Raw genomic sequence first — 17,755 nt, 5'->3', positions numbered from 1 at the left:
CGTCGCTGGACCTCCGGGAGCTCAGATAAGTCTCGCGTTTGCCCCGGGTTTGAGTCAGCTGTGGATTCAAACATTGTATAGTCAGGGCCTGTTTCGTCTAATTCGGATTGTTCGGTTATGCGTTTTCTTATTTGGTCTATGTGGCGCTTCCATACCCGGCCATCCTTTATCTCCACTAAATATGATTTGGGACCTGTTATTTCTAGGATTTTTCCTGCTAACCAGGTCGGGCCTTCGCTATAGTTGTGTGCCCACACTCGGTCGCCTATTGCCATCCCTCTTGTTTTACCGAGTGCCCCCTTGTAACCGTCTGGTGTGTAGTTCGGGTTTAAACGGTCTAGTGGGCACCTGAGCTTCCGACCCATTAATAACTCTGCTGGGCTTCTGCCAGTTGTGACACAGGGGGTTCTGTGTTGGACGGCCAGGAAGGTATCGATTTTTGTTTGCCAGTCGCCTGGCCTGATTCTGGACAATGCCTCTTTTGCGCTCCGAACGGAACGGTCTGCAAGGCCGTTCGTCGCAGGGTGGAAAGGCGCCGAGAGGACATGCCGGATGCCCTCTTCTGCCAAGTACCCCTCAAACTGGGTTGCCGTGAATTGCGGGCGTTATCGGAGACTAACGTGTCGGGCAACCCATGGGTTACAAATAGGTGCCGTGGGACTGAGATCACGGCCTCGGCTGTCATGGATCTCATGAGAATGATTTCCAGCCATTTGGAGTAGGCATCGACTACTACCAGAAAGGTTTGGCCGTGGAAGGGCCGGCAAAATCGATGTGGATCCTAGACCAGGGCCCTGGGGTCTCTCCCATTCCTGAATCGGGGCCGTTGGGGGTAGCGGTCTGGACTCCTGGCAGGCCTGGCATTTCCCTACCCTCTCAGCAATTTCTGAGTCCATTAAGGGCCACCACACATAGCTTCTCGCTAGACCCTTCATCCTCACGATCCCTGGGTGACCTTCGTGAAGGAGATCCAATACCTTTTTTCTCAATTTCTCTGGGATCACCACTCGATCCCCCCATAGCAAGCACCCCCCTTGAGCCGAAAGTTCCCCCCGTTTTTTTACAAACTCTTTAAAACGCTCGCCCGGCGCAGCGGGCCACCCTCTTTGTACCCAACCAATTACAGTTCGTATTGTAATGTCCTTATACGAAGCCCGAGCCACCTCTTTGGATGTGACTGGGCCAGAGTCCAAAGAGTCAATTAGCAGAACTGGTATCCCCGGAGTGGGGTCTTCAATAGTCTCTGGTAACGGGCATCTGCTCAGTGCGTCTGCATGCCCTAATTCCTTTCCTGGCCGGTGTAGCAATTTGTAAGAATACGCTGCCAGGAAGATAGTCCATCGGGTCAGTCTTGGCGAAAGTGCCACGGGCGTTGGGCGGTCGCCTGCCAGCAGACCTAGCAAAGGTCTATGGTCCGTGATGATTTCAAAATCACGACCAAATACATACTCATGGAATTTCTTTACTCCTGAGACTATAGCCAAGGCTTCCTTATCAAGCTGGCTATAATTCCTTTCAGTTGATGACATGGTTCGGGAGTAGTATGCAATAGGGGCTTCTGTGCCATTTGGTAACCGGTGGCTGAGCACAGCCCCCACCCCATAGGGAGATGCATCGCAGCTTAACACTAATGGCAGCGTGCCATTGTATTGGATAAGGAGGCTATCACCGTTAGGAGATTCTTTACCCTTCGAATGCCCTAGCTTCCGCCTTTCCCCAAGACCATGCAGCCGTCTTTGCTAGTAATTTATGCAGCGGCTCGCTACTGTTGCCTTATTCTTAAGAATACTGCGTAGAAGTTGACCAGACCTAAGAATGCCTGTAACTCTGTTTTGTTCTTTGGAACCGGGGCCTTCCTGATGGCCCGTACCTTGCTCTCAGTGGGTGAATCCTTCCTGTCTATCCGGTAGCCCAGGAATTCCACAGACTCAACCCCGATCTGGCATTTGTTTAGTTTAACCGTGAGACCGCAGACCGGAAAATGCCCAAAACTTTTCGCAGCCTTACCCCTAATTCCTCTAGATTTTCAGCGGATACCAGTACATCGTCAAAGTATGGTACCACCCTGGTAGGCCCTGCAATAGCCGCCCATCAGGTTCTGAAATAACCCTGGAGCCACACTAACCCCAAACTGTAATCGGGTACACTTAAAAGCCCCTCTGTGAGTCACAATTGTCTGCGCTTGGCTGTGCTGCTATCTACGGGCAGCTGTTGATAGGCTTGGGCCAGGTCTAGCTTGGCAAAACTTGCCCTTGCCCCATTGAGTGCAGTAAGTGCTGTACCACCGGAACGGGGTAAGCACTCTTTTGCAACGCTTTGTTCAGCGTTGCCTTGTAGTCAGCGCAAATCCGGACCGATCCGTCCGGTTTGACTGGGGTGACTATAGGGGTCTCCCACTTAGCATGGTCAACTGGCACTAGAATCCCCTGGTTTACTAGTTTGTCCAGTTCCCGGTCAATCCTGGGCTTTAGGGCGAACGGGACCCTCCTAGCCTTTAGGCGGATAGGGGCAACTTGGGGGTCTAAGTTAAAGGATATAGGGGTCCCCTTGTACTTGCCAGGGCAGTTTTTGAAAACGTCCCCAAACTCCTTCGTGAGTGCATCTTTGAGGTCGACTTCGTTTCTGAAGATTCCAGTCACTCCCATGCCCAATGCTCGGAACCAGTCCAGTCCCAACAAGCTTGGCAGGGTCCCATCGACGATGGTGATGGGCAGAGTTTTCTTGTAGTGTCCATACTCGACGTGGACGGACGTTACCCCTCGAACAGGGATGCGATTCCCCTGGTAGTCCTGTACTTTTAGTCTTTGTGGTTGCAGCTTGCGCTTTGCGATGGCGGGTAAGGCTCTCACGAGGTTGTCCCAGGACATGATCGTGATCGATGAGCCGGTGTCCACCTCCAATCGGCACGGCACCCCCTCAATCTTTGCTTTTGTGAAGATTTTCTTTTCTAGGCGTGTTGATGCGTGACCCACTCTCACGACAGTTTGATTCAATTTCGCGCCTTTTTTAAACTGACCACTCGCGGGCCGCTTCGTCGTTCCCGCGCTCTGATTGGCCGGTTTGAATTTTTGGCGGGAAGGTTGGGGAGCTCGACAGACCTGTGCTAGGTGCCCCTTCCTTTCGCATCGCCGACAAGTTGCATCTTTAAATCTGCATTGTTGTCGTTGGTGTTGCCCTCCGCAACTCGCGCAGTCGCCCCGGTCGTCTTTCTCCGGCCTCCCGGTGTGGAAAACTCCTTCCTCCTCCTCACCGTCCGATTCGGCCTGGACCTCTTCATTGTGGACCGGGGTTGATTTCGCACCAGCCGTTGGTGTGACCTGCTTTTGTAGGGTTTCCGCCGCTTGGGTAGACATCTCATGCGCCCTGGCTTCGCCCAGGCGTTTGCCAGCGTTAGGTTGCTTTTAGACAGCAGCCGCCTCGCAAACGGATGTCCCTGACCCCGCGGATGAGTTGCTCCAGCAATGCCTCATCCAAGTCTCGATACTCGCAATGTTTTGAGGCTTTTCTTAGGGCGGCCATGTATGCGCTGATGGACTCGCCTCTTGCTGTCTGCGCTCCCGAATTCAAACCGTTGCACATACTTGGATGGCATCGGTGCAAAATGTGCTTTCAGCAGAGTCTGCAGAGTTTGCCACGGTACCGACTGTACCGGCGTTGGCTCAGCCAGGGATTCTGCGGTGTCGAAGACCTCTGGACCGCAGTGGCTCAGGAAATAGGCTCGTTTCCTGTTGTCGGAAACTCCTTGAAGTTCGTTTGCTTCGAGGAAACACTCGAAGCGAGCCATGTATGACCCCCATTTCTCCTTCGCTGGGTCGAATGGCGCTGGCGGTGTGTAGCCGGACATCGCTGCTTTCCGCCCCTTGTTTGCTGGGTTCGCGTCTTCCTGGTGAGTTCAGCTCTTTTCCTGGCGCTCTTAGCCTCGAAATCCCACCCTCGTCGCCAGTGTTAAATTCGGGCAATAACGAGGCAGGAGACCAGGATAGTGACAACAGCTCTTTAGTATATGGTGAACCCAGCCACCCGGGCTGGGAAAAACCTCTCTTTAAATACAGTTTAGCCGGCGGCTTCAACCAATCAGCAACGTGCTTGTTTCCCGCCAAAACATTTAAAGATACATTACACATCCCCTCTCCCCCCCACCTCAGCTGGTCTGCAAAGTCAGAAAGGTTGGGAAACGTGCACTCTAAACATGTAAAATACTGGTGTTGGATTCAGGTGAGATGTTTAAATGCTTCACTGAGCATTCTTACTCCTTAAAATCGACAGTCTAAAAAATATTTTTGATTCACCTAGCTGTTTTATAGTTCCTTAATACAAATTGTTCAAATCAATATCCCTTGATTGACAATATCAAAATATCTTCTTCAAGTATTGTAACACTAATATACAAGTCTTACAAATTAGTCTCCATCTGGGGACATATAGCACAGAGGTTTATCCAAAGCAAACTGTGTAATGAGAAGTCAGAGGAGTCACCCTTGTTAGTTGTAATAATAAAAATTGGAAAGAAAGGTTTACTAATTGGAGATGGCATATATAACCAATATAAGCTATTTGTCTTTATCAGAAGCACAGGACTCTAATAAAACTTAAGTTTCAGAGCCAAAAGTTTCAAACCTATGAAAAACAGATTGAATTTACAGACTATAATGTGTGAGTTAAAAAGAGCATTTGAGCTCACCTAGAGGAGCTCTTTGCCCAGAGCCACTTATTTTAGTTTATTACAAGTTGAAAAGTTTGTGCAAGATAAAGTTGATTCTGAAGAAGCTGCAACAAACAGTTTATGTGTAATATTTGCTTGTACCATGAAGCAACAAGCAATACTTTGCCTTTTTAACCATTAGCTGACAGAGCCTGTAGAGTGTTAGAAATATGATAATGATCATATTAGAATTCTCTAAATCAGGGGTATCAAACTTGTGGCATCACATTTTCGTCACATGACATATCATGACTTTTCCCTTCACTAAACTAGGGGTGGGCATGGCCAGCCCACGGGCCATGAGTTTGACACCCCTGCTCTAAATAATATTATCTGACCTCAAATTTCCATTCAATGATTAAAATATGATTAAAATATAGTATATAATTATTGTAAATTTACATTAATACAGTATTACATCACATGAAGCCAGAGTAACTTTCCCTAGTGTCTTTCTAGTGACTTCCAGTCAGTGGCATGTGACTGGCTATCCTTGTGTGAAGAGTCATATTTATGTTTTCTGTATACATCCAATTTTCTAGGGGCCAACAAAAAGATCTTCCAAGTAGCCGCCCATAATGTTTAAATATACTATAATTTTAAAATAATTGTCATTAGTTCTTTGTGACTAAGAAATGCATTTACCAAAATGTCACTCAGCTCCACTAATTATGGGATAACTATGGCTGTCAAAACATGGAGATATTGATTTTCAACTTTTAACTCATGGCAAAATTGCAGAGTTATTTAGAATGAGTAAATAGTTCATACTTAACAACACATCAGAGAACTATATATTATAGCTTTATTATAAGAGCTACTTACAATATTGAGCTTTATATAAGAGCTCTATATGTTTAGTTCTTTACAGCTGAGATAAATCCCAATATGACTGTTCCACTTCTGCCCTAAACATAGTACTTGCAGAGAATGTCTCACTAATTTTATTTTACCTATTTTTCACATAATACATGTTCAGAATTTCAACATGAAGGTCCCACCATTTAGGAACATAGAAGTGGGGGGGGGGGTTTTAACAAAAAAAAATGAGGTCCGAAAGCATAATATAAATTCTTCGTACCAAAGAAAGTTATAATTGTAAAATCCAATGTCTAGAAATTGCAACAATTTCTTTGGAATGGAGGAATATCGTACATACATATTAGTAAGTGACTGTCTCTTAATTGGAATTAAAAGGGCTATATAGCTCCAATTGTGCAGAAATCTAGTTATTATATGGAAGCACAAGAAACCAAGCACTCAAAAGTTACAGTAGGCTTACTTCATTTCAGTACTAAGGCTGTAGTGACATCAAGTAATTTTCTGCTGATTAGAATAGAATAGAATAGAATAGAATAGAATAGAATAGAATAGAATAGAATAGAATAGAATAGAATAGAATAGAACAGAATTTTTTTATTGACCAAGTGTGATTGGACACACAAGGAATTTGTTTTGGTGCATATGCTCTCAGTGTACATAAAAGAAAAGATACATTCATCAACATTTAATGATAGTCTGCTGATTTTCTGCTGATTATGCATTAAAGCACTAAATGAAGATCATACATCCTATTAAAAACCTGTCCCATATTCAAAATATAGACATCTAAGCTCTATAAAACCTGGGATGTAAAAGATACACATTTCCACAACTTGCTCCAACATCTTTGGTGGGAATTACTATCGTTATTCCAAGTTCAGATGGAAAACACCCCTGAGGATGTCTCTTTTGATACATCCATCACCTGGATGACCGAGAATCCTTCAGACACCTGTGAGAAGGCTAACCCCGATAGGCAGTAAGCCAATGTCAGTAAATATATATATTTTAACCAACCCTTTCAATACCTGTCCCCTACAAAGTTGTACTAAAAGCTCCATTGTTTGTTATCAAACCTAAGAATAACAGAGTTGGAAGGGACCTTGTAGGTCATCTAGTCCAACCCCGCCCGCCCAAGCAGGAGACCCACCCCACACACACACCCCCCATTTCTGACAGATGGCAGTCCAGTCTCTTCTCGAAAGCTTCCAGTGATGAAGCCCCCCCTCCCCGAGCATAGCCCAATTTATTTATTTTTTAAAAAGCTTTTTTTCTTTTTCTTTTTTTAAAAGATCGCCTGGGCGGTGAGCTCGAGCGACACCTCTCTTCTTCCGCAAGGAACCAACGCCGAGCCAGCGAACCGAGGGGGAAAAAAAAAAGGTTCGCCACCATCCGAGGACCGAGCGAGGTCACGCAGCCTCCGGCCTCGAGTTATAATGGGCAGAAAGAGGAAGCCCGGAATCACTCGTGACGCGAGAAGGGAAGGAGAGAAAAAAAAGGCCGGAACGGCGTTCTCGTCAGCGCCCCCTCCGGCCACGTTGTGTGGCTCTGCTCCGGAGTCCGCTTCGGCCTGACTTGGAGCCCGACGGACTCCTCCTCCTCTTCCTCTCTCGTGTGAGTGCGAGTGTGTCTCTCTCTCTCTGTGTGTGTGTGGCGCTCCGTCTTAATCCTCCCCCCACCCAACCCCTCAGCTTCTGCCGGGAGGATCAAGATGGACGGGGTGCGACGCTGTCTGGCGGCCGACTGAGGAAAGGCCTCCGAAAACTGAGGAGGTGGAGGCGACGGCGACGACGACGACGGCCGCGGGGGAAGCCCGGGCGCCGAGGTGAGTCGGCGGGAGAGAGGAGCCCCGCGTTGTCGGCCTGGCGGCGGTGTTTCCTGAGCCACCTGGCCGTGATGCCCTGCGAGGCCTTGCGGCTGGCGGAGAACGCGAGTGCCGCGGCGGTGACGGTGTAAGGGGAGCTCCGGGGGAAAGAGTTTGGGTTTTTTTTTGGTGGGACGGCGCGGGGAGATGGCTTGTCGTAGAGATTCCGCTGAGCCTCAGCTATAGGCGGTGGTTTGGTAGGCCCGGAAAAAGCGAGGGTTGGGCTCGACGGAGAGGAAGGGAAGGGACGGAGTTCACTCGCTGGGCCCACAACGAGGTCCTGTCCCTACAGAAAGGGGGTTGCTGGGCCTGCTCGTGTCCGGGCTTCGTCGGGTCGGCGGGGAAGAGTCACGGGGGCTTCTCGGCCCTCTGTTTTGGGACTTTAAGGGGTGAGAAACAGTTTCCCCTTAAGACCTGGAGAGGATTCCCCGAAGCCGTCTTGTTTTATTTGAGTGGGGGAACAATTATCTATAGCAGGGGTCTCCAACCTTGGCAACTTTAAGCCTGGCGGACTTCAACTCCCAGAATCCCCCAGCCAGCAAAGCTGGCTGGGGGATTCTGGGAGTTGAAGTCCGCCAGGCTTAAAGTTGCCAAGGTTGGAGACCCCTGATCTATAGGCTAGCCATGTACTGTTGTAAGAGGGCTTGTACAAATGGGTTCTGTGAACGTATGAAAAACTTCCTCCTGGGTCCGTGAAGCCATCAGTCAGTTGCACGTTGTTATCCTCCAGCGATGGTGTATTTGGGAAATGTGGGGGCTCTTTCCAGGTTTGCCTTTTCCTTTTTTCTTATTAAGCTAGAGGTCGAACCTAACCACTTCGATGCAGGTAATCCTCGACTTACGACCACATTTCTGTTGCTTTCCTTGAGTTGTGTGCCTTTTCTTGCTACGTTTGTTAAGTGAATCCCTTAACACTTGTTAAATTGGTAACCCAGTTGGTAAGGGAACCTGGCTTCTCTGTTTTACTTTGCTTGTCGGAAAAGTTGCCAAAGGTGATCACGTGATCCTGGGACACTGCAACCGTCATAAATATGAGTCAGTTGCCAAGTATCTGAATTTTGATCGTGTGCCCAATGGGGTTGCTGTGAAAGTTGTAAGTGTGAAAAATGGTCATAAGTCACTTTTTCAGTGATGATGTAACTTTGGTCACTAAACAAACTGTTGTTAGGTCAAGGACTATCTGTATGTAAAGCATATGGCTTACCATACTGTGGTTGCCCATTCTTCCATATTTACTTTGTTGGAGAGAGTTTGTGCAGTTTATTTCTCGATGATTTTTGCATTGAGATGCAAGTGTATTGGGAAGTCGGTCATCTCAAAAAGTATATACAGGTAGTCTTCAATTTATGACCACAATTGATTGAGCCCAAAATGTATGTTAAGTGGGAAATTTGTTAAGTGCCCCCATTTATGGTTTTGCCCCCTTTTTATTTTCTTACCATTTTTGTTAAGTGACTCGCTGCACTTGTTAAATTGGTAACATGGTTGGTAAGTGAATCTGACTTCCCCATTTTACTTTGCTTGTCAGAAGGTTGCAAAAGATCACATGATCCTGGGACACTGTAACTGTCATAAATATAAACCATCTGTTAAGCATACAGATGTAAATCACATGACCATAGGGATGCTGCAACTGTCATAAGTGTGAAAAATGGTCGTAAGTCACTTTTCAGTGCTGTTGTAACTTTTGAACGGTCACTAAATGAACTGTTGTAAGTTAAGGACTACCTGTACTTTCCTCAATAGAAATTGTGTACTATTAGTATCATTTTTTCCTGATTAATATATGTATTAGATTCAGTTTTGTTAATCATACTTCATACAAACAATAAGTATATAGGTAGTTCTCAACTTACAATCACAACTGAGCCCCAAATTTCTGTTGAGACATTTGTTGAGTGAGTTTTGCCAATTTTACCACTTTTTTGCCTCAGTTGTTAGAATTACTGCAGTTGATAAGTTAGTAACTTGGTTAAGTGAATCTGGCTTCCCAATTGACTTTGCTTGTCAAAAGTTCACAAGTGATCACATGACCTTGGGACACAGTCATGGACATAATTATGAACCAATTGCCAAGCATCTGAATTTTGATCACATGACCAAGGGGAATGCTGCAAAGGTAACTGTGAAAAACAGTCATAAATCACTTTTTTCCAGTGCCGTTGTAACTTTGAACAGTCACTAAATAAACTGTTGTAAGTCAAGGACTATCTCTACAAATATAATTGAAACGTTTTCTAAGCATCACTTGTTTAAATGTAGATATTTATACTCTTAGAAGCCAAAATAGCTTTATTGACCACATGCTGCACAATCCTATATATATATATATATATTTAGAAAAAAGCCCTCTTGAATTCAATAAACTTCCTGCCTTTACCTACTGCTACAGCATGTTTAAGTCCCACTGATATTTAATCATATATTTTTAACATGATCCTAATACTAAATTAAGATAACACAGATTGAACCTTAAAGCATTTATTGAAATAAAACTTAGTAAGATTACATTACAATTTTTATTCTAGAAACTGAATTCTGATTACGAACAATTACAAGAGGTTAACTTTATAAAGTGTTATTGACTACAACTGTGGCAAAGAAACACTGCAGTTTGTGGCATAAAACAGCCTGTTATTGGACAAAAGACTTGGGTTTATTTGGGTTCTGTTAGTGATGTTGAAAGGCAACATAGTAACAGCACGAAAAGAACAACTCCCTTCCCTCAAAGCACAGAATGTATTAGATTTCATGAGCTAAAACCATTCTAAGGAAAATTGGAATTAAAATTGAAGTGTGCATTATCTTATTTTTTCATTTTTAAACTATATAATTTCAAAAAGAACTCAAGGTAATATAGAAAAACATTTAAAATTATATCATGAAATTAATATCAAAACAACAGAACACCTGATTGGGAAAAATTATAATGTATTTTATTTGTAGGTTCACAAGTTACTCCTGCTGTTAAGCAAACTCTATTATAATTTAAGATGACATTTTTAACCCTTGAAATGCTATTTACTATTTTTTTCTCCATCAATAACTTATAATAGAACAATAAATAACGGCATAAACACCAAAGATTTAATACACTATTGTAATATTTCAATATATATATTGCTGGTATTATCCTAGATACCTGAAATAGCTAAATTTGATTCTGTTCTTCTGTCACAATTTTAGAATTTTGTATTACAACAACAACACTTGTTTAGATATCTGGCTCTCACTTTGAAATTTGTAAGCACCATTAGCATAATAGCTAGACCAAAATATAGTACCAGACTCTCAGCTTCTTACCTTCCTAATGAAGATTTCTAAAATATATAAATGTTAGCAGAGCCTTTGCTGTTCAAATACTTTTCATTTATAATATTTCAAGTGCACCTTTTCCAAATTATTCTGAAGCATTGCAGAGTTAATCTATTGGAGTGCAGAATATATCATACTAGTAACACACATACTTACTGTGATAAAATTAAGGAGCTTTAACAGAAATTAACTACAAATATTGTTTTTTTTTAGGTGAAGATTGCAAAGCCATTGGATTTCTTCAGAGTAGAAGATTAATTAGGCCAGAGCTATTTGACTGGATTTAAAAAAGAATTTTGGTTTCTTTTTAATTTAAGAACAGACTACTTTAAAATCATGGCAGATGTGGACCCAGATACATTGCTTGAATGGCTGCAGATGGGTCAAGGGGATGAAAGAGACATGCAGCTAATAGCACTGGAGCAGTTATGTATGCTGCTGCTGATGTCAGACAATGTGGATCGGTGCTTTGAAACGTAAGTGAAGTTTTGTTTTGGTTTTATGCTGTTTATGTCAGATACTCAGTTTGATTTTTATTGTGCTGAAATGTTACTGGGAATGTGTGACAAACATTCTTCAGATTGTACCGATACAGAAATCTCTGTATCAATGTTGACAATCCTTTGAAAGCAGCAGTGTTAGGAAATACCAGTAAGACCAGCTATAATGTGCTATTTTCATTATAAAGTGGCTTATGCTCATATCAAAGGTAATATGGGTTCAAGACGAACAGATAAATTAGGACCTACCTTGTGGTGATAAGAGAGATGAAGTGTGCTTATTTTTATTTCTCGGTTCTTATTGTACCTTCCAAATGTTGGCCATTGGCCCAGTTCAGATTGACCTAATCCCTCATTCTGAGTTGGGCTTGTCTGATTAAGTTGTCTGAGGCATTATCTTGTGATGTTATCTGGGAGGTGTTTGAAGCTGTTAGTGTTGAGAAAGTAGTTAAGGTTCTTGGTGCTGTGGGTGTAACCATCTGTGTTTTAGATCCATGCTCTTCCTGGTTGGTTAATGCCAATGGGGGGTCGCTCATGGTTTGCTCCGGTTCCGGAGAGCCGATAGTAAAAATCTGCTGGCCTTCGGAGAACCGGTAGTAATGGCTGGCTGGCCACGCCCCCGAACCAGTTCCCCGATCATCAGAGGTTTGGTTTTTTTTTACTTTCAAAAGCATCTTTTCTTCAGTCAAAAAAAAAGGCTTTTAAAAGTAAAAAATCTTTCTGATGATTGCGTGGCTGAGCAGGGATCATCAGAATCCTTTAAAAGTTTTTTTTTTTAACAACCTCTTCAGCCGAAGAGGTTGTTAAAACAAAAGGTTTTAAAAGGCTCCTCTGGCGATCCCACTGAGTTAAGAGCTTCTGGGCTGCTATTAGGCAACTTCAGCTGGGATCGTCAGAGGAGCCTTTTAAAATCTTTTTTTCCTCTGGCCCACCCAATACCCCCTCCCCACTTACATATTATGGCTCCTTTCGGGCTCGCTTTCCTTCGGCTTCTGCAATCAGTTGCATCAGCTAGCAACTGAATCTGCCTGCCTGCCTGCAATCCAATCCATCCAGATTGAGCAACTCAATCTGCCTGCTTTGCTGGCTGAGGAAGACTGGGAGCTGAAGTCCACAAACCTGAAAGTTACTAAGGTTGGAGACCCCTGATCTAAAAATATAAATAAAATAAAATAATAAAATATTTTTGCAGCTTTTTGAGATTTGATGTGTTTCTGTAGTGTTTCACTCTAACTACACAAACACACAGAATCTCACAAAGCCGTATGTGGTATTTTGTGTGTGTGTGTCAGTTGTGTTGTGTGTGTGTAAAGTGTGAAAGTTGGTTTTTGAGCTTTTTGTGGCTGTGTGAGGTCCCTGCTGTTGCAGGGGCCATTTTGGGTGAAGTGCAGCTGCTTTTACATTGTGTGTGAGTCAGTTGTGTTGTTTTGTGTTGTGTGTGCGTGTAAAGTGTGAAAGTTGGTTGCTGTGCAGCTGCTTTTACATTGTGTGTGAGTCAGTTGTGTTGTGTTGTATTGTGTGTGTCCCTTCGCAAGGACTTGGAGGCAACTCCTCTGAGGAAGAGAGGAGGCAGCGAAGCTCTGGCTGTCCCCCGGGAGGAATCGTCCTGTCTCTGCAGCATTGGTCATGTGACTGAGTGGGCGTGGCCAATTTGATGTCACTCACAGCAAGGTGCCGCCCCACCTTGCCCTGAGTGACTTCAAGTTGGCCACGCCCACTCAGTCACATGACCACCAACCCACGCTCACCAAATAAGCCACGCCCACAGAACCGGTAGTAAAAAAATTTGGAACCCACCCCTGGTTAATGCATCCTGGGAGAAGGTATGTAAGTGGAGCCATGGAGTGGTAAATGCTTTTTTGAGAGATGGGATGGTCCCACTGGTTCTGAAAGAGATGGTAATCTACTTCCTCTTTGTGAAAGTATCACAGGATGCCATAGATGCAGACAATTCCTTCCCAAAATTTCTTTCTGAGGAAGGTTATTGAGAAAGCAGATAAACTGTAGTTTCCTCCTGGTGGAAGCAGACTATATGAAACTCCATCAATCAGGTTTCAGACCAGGATATAAAACTGAGATAGCTTTGATTGCTCTGGTCAATGAACTCTGGCAAACACATCGTGGAGATAAGTGGTTCTAACCTAGCTTTTCTTGATCTCAGCTGTCTGTGACACTGTTCAGATGGTTTTATGAGTGGAGGCATCAGTTTAGGGTGTTGTAGGCACTATTTTCTCCTTCCTTTGGAAGTTCCGGTCACCATTAGGTGACAGCAATCTAGTCCAAGAACTGTGCTTGACAAAGTGCCTCACTGCTACCCCTTCCTCAAATTCAATGGGCATCATCAACATAGGCTGTAGTATCATCAATATGCTGATAGTACAGTAGCAGTAGTTTTGGGTGATTGGATCCTAGAATCAAATAAAACTTAAGATATGTCTTCCTTGAATTTGGAATGACAATCATCTTTGGATTTAGTGCACAGCTTGGGGGCCCTCTTTGATTCAAATCTCCTATTTCTAGGACAGATGACAGTTGTGTCTGGGGAAAGAAATTACTTTGTTTCATATTATGTACCAAATGCACCTCTTCATAAGGCCCTGATCATGATCACTCATACCTTAATCGGTATAATAATAGAGTATTGCAACACACGAGATGGGACCACTCTGAAGACCAATTAGAAAGTTCATGTGGCCCATAATGCAATGGCGGAGGATGTTATGGGTGTTCTTATTTATGCTCATGTAATACCTTTACTCCACAAATTGCACAGGATTACCATAGGTTTCGGGGGGACAATTCAAGGTGTTGGCTGCTTGAGCCTTACATGAAATAGAACTAGGTTATTTGTGGGATCAACTCCTTCCAAGGGTACCTGCCTGTCTTCCAGACTTTGGAATGTGATCATAAGGGACCCAGGAAGTGTGGTTTCTTGCTAGTATGCCCAGCCCTTTAGAATGATCTTCTCATGTCATATGGCCCCAACCCTGCAGTCCTTTAGAAAGAAACTAAAGACTATGTGTCTTGGGGTCAGAATGAGTAGATCCCCCAATTGATTAGTAAAGAAGATTTCACTTCTTGTAGCCATTTTATCATTTTATTAAGTTTTAATAAGATTCATTGCTTTGTATTAGTTATGTTTTTTTCTTGTTGTATGCTGCCCAGCATGGCAAGGTCTCTGTTGAGCAACTATATATTTCAGTTGGAGACAAAGTAATTTACTTCTTGAGAAGTACCAGTGTGTAATAGGACTTCAAACAAAACCATTGGGAATCCTTTTATTCTGGAGAATTTGCTTTGCTAGCATGTGTTCACATCAGATATAGCAAAAAATAATCTTGTTGTACAGCTTTTCTGTATTATATTTGGACCAATAGAGGAAAAAAATGAGAATTCCATTCCAGACATCGTGGGAGGATAAAAATCAAATGATAAAAAGTATTTTTGCTTTCAGTCTGTTTTTACTGCCATCCACCCTGCTCTCAAATGCTTAAAATCGTGGTTTCTTAAGGTTGCTGTTACGGGCAATATTAATTTAGAACTTTACATGCTGATATCACAGCTGCTTCTTGGTTAAGGAATTGCCAAATGGCATAGTTTTAACAGAAGTATGGTTTAGTTGCTCAACTTGGAAATGATGAGTTGTGGGCAGACCTCTGCAGTATGTTTTAAGTCATATCTACTAGGTCCCAAAATTCAACCATCTTAATTTTTATGACACTTACGATTATTGAAACTGCTGATTCATTAAGAAGATCTTGAAGATTTAGCATATATTTTCTGCTTGAGAATAAGAGAACTTTAAAAATTTTTCAGGTAGTAAAATGTATTTGTATTACAGCATCATTGTTAGGAGTTTTTTTTAGTGATGATAGTTCCTATTTTTATTAACTACATCTAATAGGAAGTAAATTTTGTGAGAAAAGATCTTAGGAAATGACCAAAGGAAAAGTTCAACATTAATTCCTTGTCTTTTTAAAATACATTTTACAGTATTTTACAATATTTTATTCAATTTCTGCCCTCAATATTACATTTTATTTATTTGTTAAACAGCCAGATATATCAAAATCAATGGAAACAATAGATAGTTGAAAGAAAGTAACATAATTAGCTGAGTTTTGTAGCTATTTTTTTTATTGTAGCCCAAATATTGTGTGAATAGTAATGTAGACTGGTAGTGGCTAATAAACTCCCATATAGAAATTCAAAGGAGAAACCAAGGCAAAGTAGTGTTCATTTGTGTGTGTGTGTGTGTGTGTGTGTGTGTATAGAATATAAATCAACAGTAAATAACAAAAACTAGTATATCAGTGGCAGCTTTCACTTAATGTAAGGGCAAAAATCCACTGCAAAAGTGCTGCTTTGGTGTTTTTTAAATATAAAATGAACTATTTTATTTAATATCTTTGCTGTTAAAACTATGTTGACAGAAATACCACAAACTAAACAAAAATATATATTATATTCTGAAATTCAGTTGAAAATTTGCCTGAATCCATGTTGTTTGATTTATAAATTACTGTTTCATAGAACTGCTGACTTTCATAATAATGCTGATGTTCATTTTAATAATTCTGACCTGTTAAAATTAGTGTTAGTCATATTTCAGTAGCAGTGATTCAGAGAGACTGATTCATTGTCATTATAGATTACTCTAATAGTATCATTTAAATATTTTAGCTATAATGTGACCCAGTTATAATTATTAGGCTGAAAAGTAATTGCTTCTTTTTTTTAAAAAAAACTTCTTTATCAACCATGTTATTTATTACTGGGTCTTTTTATTCCTAATTATTATTATTTTTATCATTGGAGTGGTAGTAAGTGCTTTGGACAATAGAGTTGGTAATGCTTTTTAGTAGAAGGATATATTCCAATGAACAAAACTGATTTATAGAAAATCCATATAGGTTGGATATACTGTAGGTCATTCTAGGATTCAAAAGCATTTAGTAATCATGTAACATTGTTATGTAGGACAACAGCATATGTGTGTAACATTTTTTCCACAATGACAGATAACCAAGGAATATTTTATGGCATCTACTTCAGGTATTCAATAATGTGTAAGTTTTTGAGTTCTTTAAAATTGTTAGTTAAGATAGTACTGTAAATTTAAAATGTAGGAGAAATGTTCAGACTATGAGCCTACATTCATTGAATGCTAAGAGCGAGCTACATATTTTCAAATTAAAGTACAGAATGTAGAAGAGATTGTTGATTGTTCTAGCTTCCCCACACAATGCTTCAATAGGGTCAAGAAGGAAAAGTTGGAAATGGAGGAACATATAAGTCAAATAATTATTTTGATTGGATGTTGCAAGTTTTTAAATCTCAAATTTAGTAATATGTTTGTCTAGAGAGCTAAAAGAGAATAAATTAAATTTCTGTAAACATTTATTTAATGAAGTTTATATCCCATGCACTGCAGCAGTGGCTTTTATCTATCAGCAAGCGAGCCACCACATTGGCACCAGTTAAAAGTTTTCAAGCACAGGTATTGCCATCACTGCCTATCGTCGCCGCCACAGCCTGTTTGTGGCAATCAGCAGCGAATGGGTGGTGGTGAATGGACCATGGCGGCAAACAGACCGCCACCATGGCAAACAGGTGGCAGAGGCAGGTTTTTTTTTTTTTTCCTCCTCTAAAGCTAATGTGTGTTTTATAATCTGGACCATCTCATAGTCCGAAGAATATGTTACATGGGGGAGGGGATGAGAATTTCATGCTGGAATGACTAGGGGCAAACAGTTCTTCCATACTAATAGTGATTGGAACTGCCACTCAGTAAAGAATTAAAACCATTGCACAAGTATTTCCAACTCAATTCTTCGTAGGCATCCCAGAAGAGTACATGATTTGGGGATCAACCAGATAGGCAGTTTCGTCCATCCAAATGCTATTGGATAGGATCTGCAAGAATTATCAGGTTTTTGCTCTTTGACTTCGAACCTCAACTGTAAAGTATCCAGAGTCCTCCAGGAACTTTTGTAGCTATACTATAGTCCAACTACTTTTTTTGCAAAACTTTCCCTTGAAAGGAAAGGATGGAGAGCAAATACAATTATCTCACACTGTTAGATTGTAAAATATTACCTTTAAGCAAGGAAGAATCACTGGTATCTACAAGGCAGCTGGCACTATCTTTTACCTCAGACGTATTGATCATCTTCCAATTCAATTCTCATCCAATGTGTCACTAATCAGAATATCCAAGGATGGCAAGGATCCAATCTGCAGATGACTCTGTTCATACCATAGAGGACCCCGCCCACATGATCAGTGATATCATTCAGTTAACATGTGGCAAGTAGTTGTTTGATATCTTACTGAAATCTAAACTGATCTGTCGCCACTGTAACTTATGACAATGATTTCCATTGCACAGAATGAATAAGTACTGTCCTTAATTCTGTCATAAATCAGTTTTACTGGATAATACTGCCTTCTAACATAATACTAGGGAATTATCTTCTTTCCACATGATTTAGTGCTCTATAGGTTATTAAGTACTCTTTTATCTTGTCTTGTTTATTTTTCTGACCTGGA

At 41.9% G+C, this 17,755-nt stretch overlaps 1 protein-coding gene across 9 annotated transcripts in view; it reads left to right on the top strand.

The window, feature by feature from the left end:
* Window positions 1–7,051: 7,051 nt before the first annotated feature.
* The window catches only part of HECTD1 (HECT domain E3 ubiquitin protein ligase 1), a 72,137-nt gene continuing 61,433 nt past the window's right edge, over window positions 7,052–17,755 (top strand). For 5 of the 9 annotated variants that reach the window (XM_058162194.1, XM_058162191.1, XM_058162197.1 and 2 more), the window contains exons 1-2: window positions 7,052–7,349; window positions 10,917–11,179. In XM_058162194.1, coding sequence (XP_058018177.1) covers window positions 11,040–11,179 — 140 coding nt within the window. In that variant the 5' untranslated portion in view covers window positions 7,052–7,349; window positions 10,917–11,039. The remainder of the gene's footprint in view (window positions 7,350–10,916; window positions 11,180–17,755) is intronic. The other 4 variants (XM_058162196.1, XM_058162192.1, XM_058162198.1 and 1 more) reach the window with 1 other exon arrangement.

Source organism: Ahaetulla prasina, chromosome 1 (assembly GCF_028640845.1).
Source record: "Ahaetulla prasina isolate Xishuangbanna chromosome 1, ASM2864084v1, whole genome shotgun sequence".
Taxonomy (NCBI): domain Eukaryota; kingdom Metazoa; phylum Chordata; class Lepidosauria; order Squamata; family Colubridae; genus Ahaetulla; species Ahaetulla prasina.
This window is presented reverse-complemented; position numbering and strand designations above follow the sequence as displayed.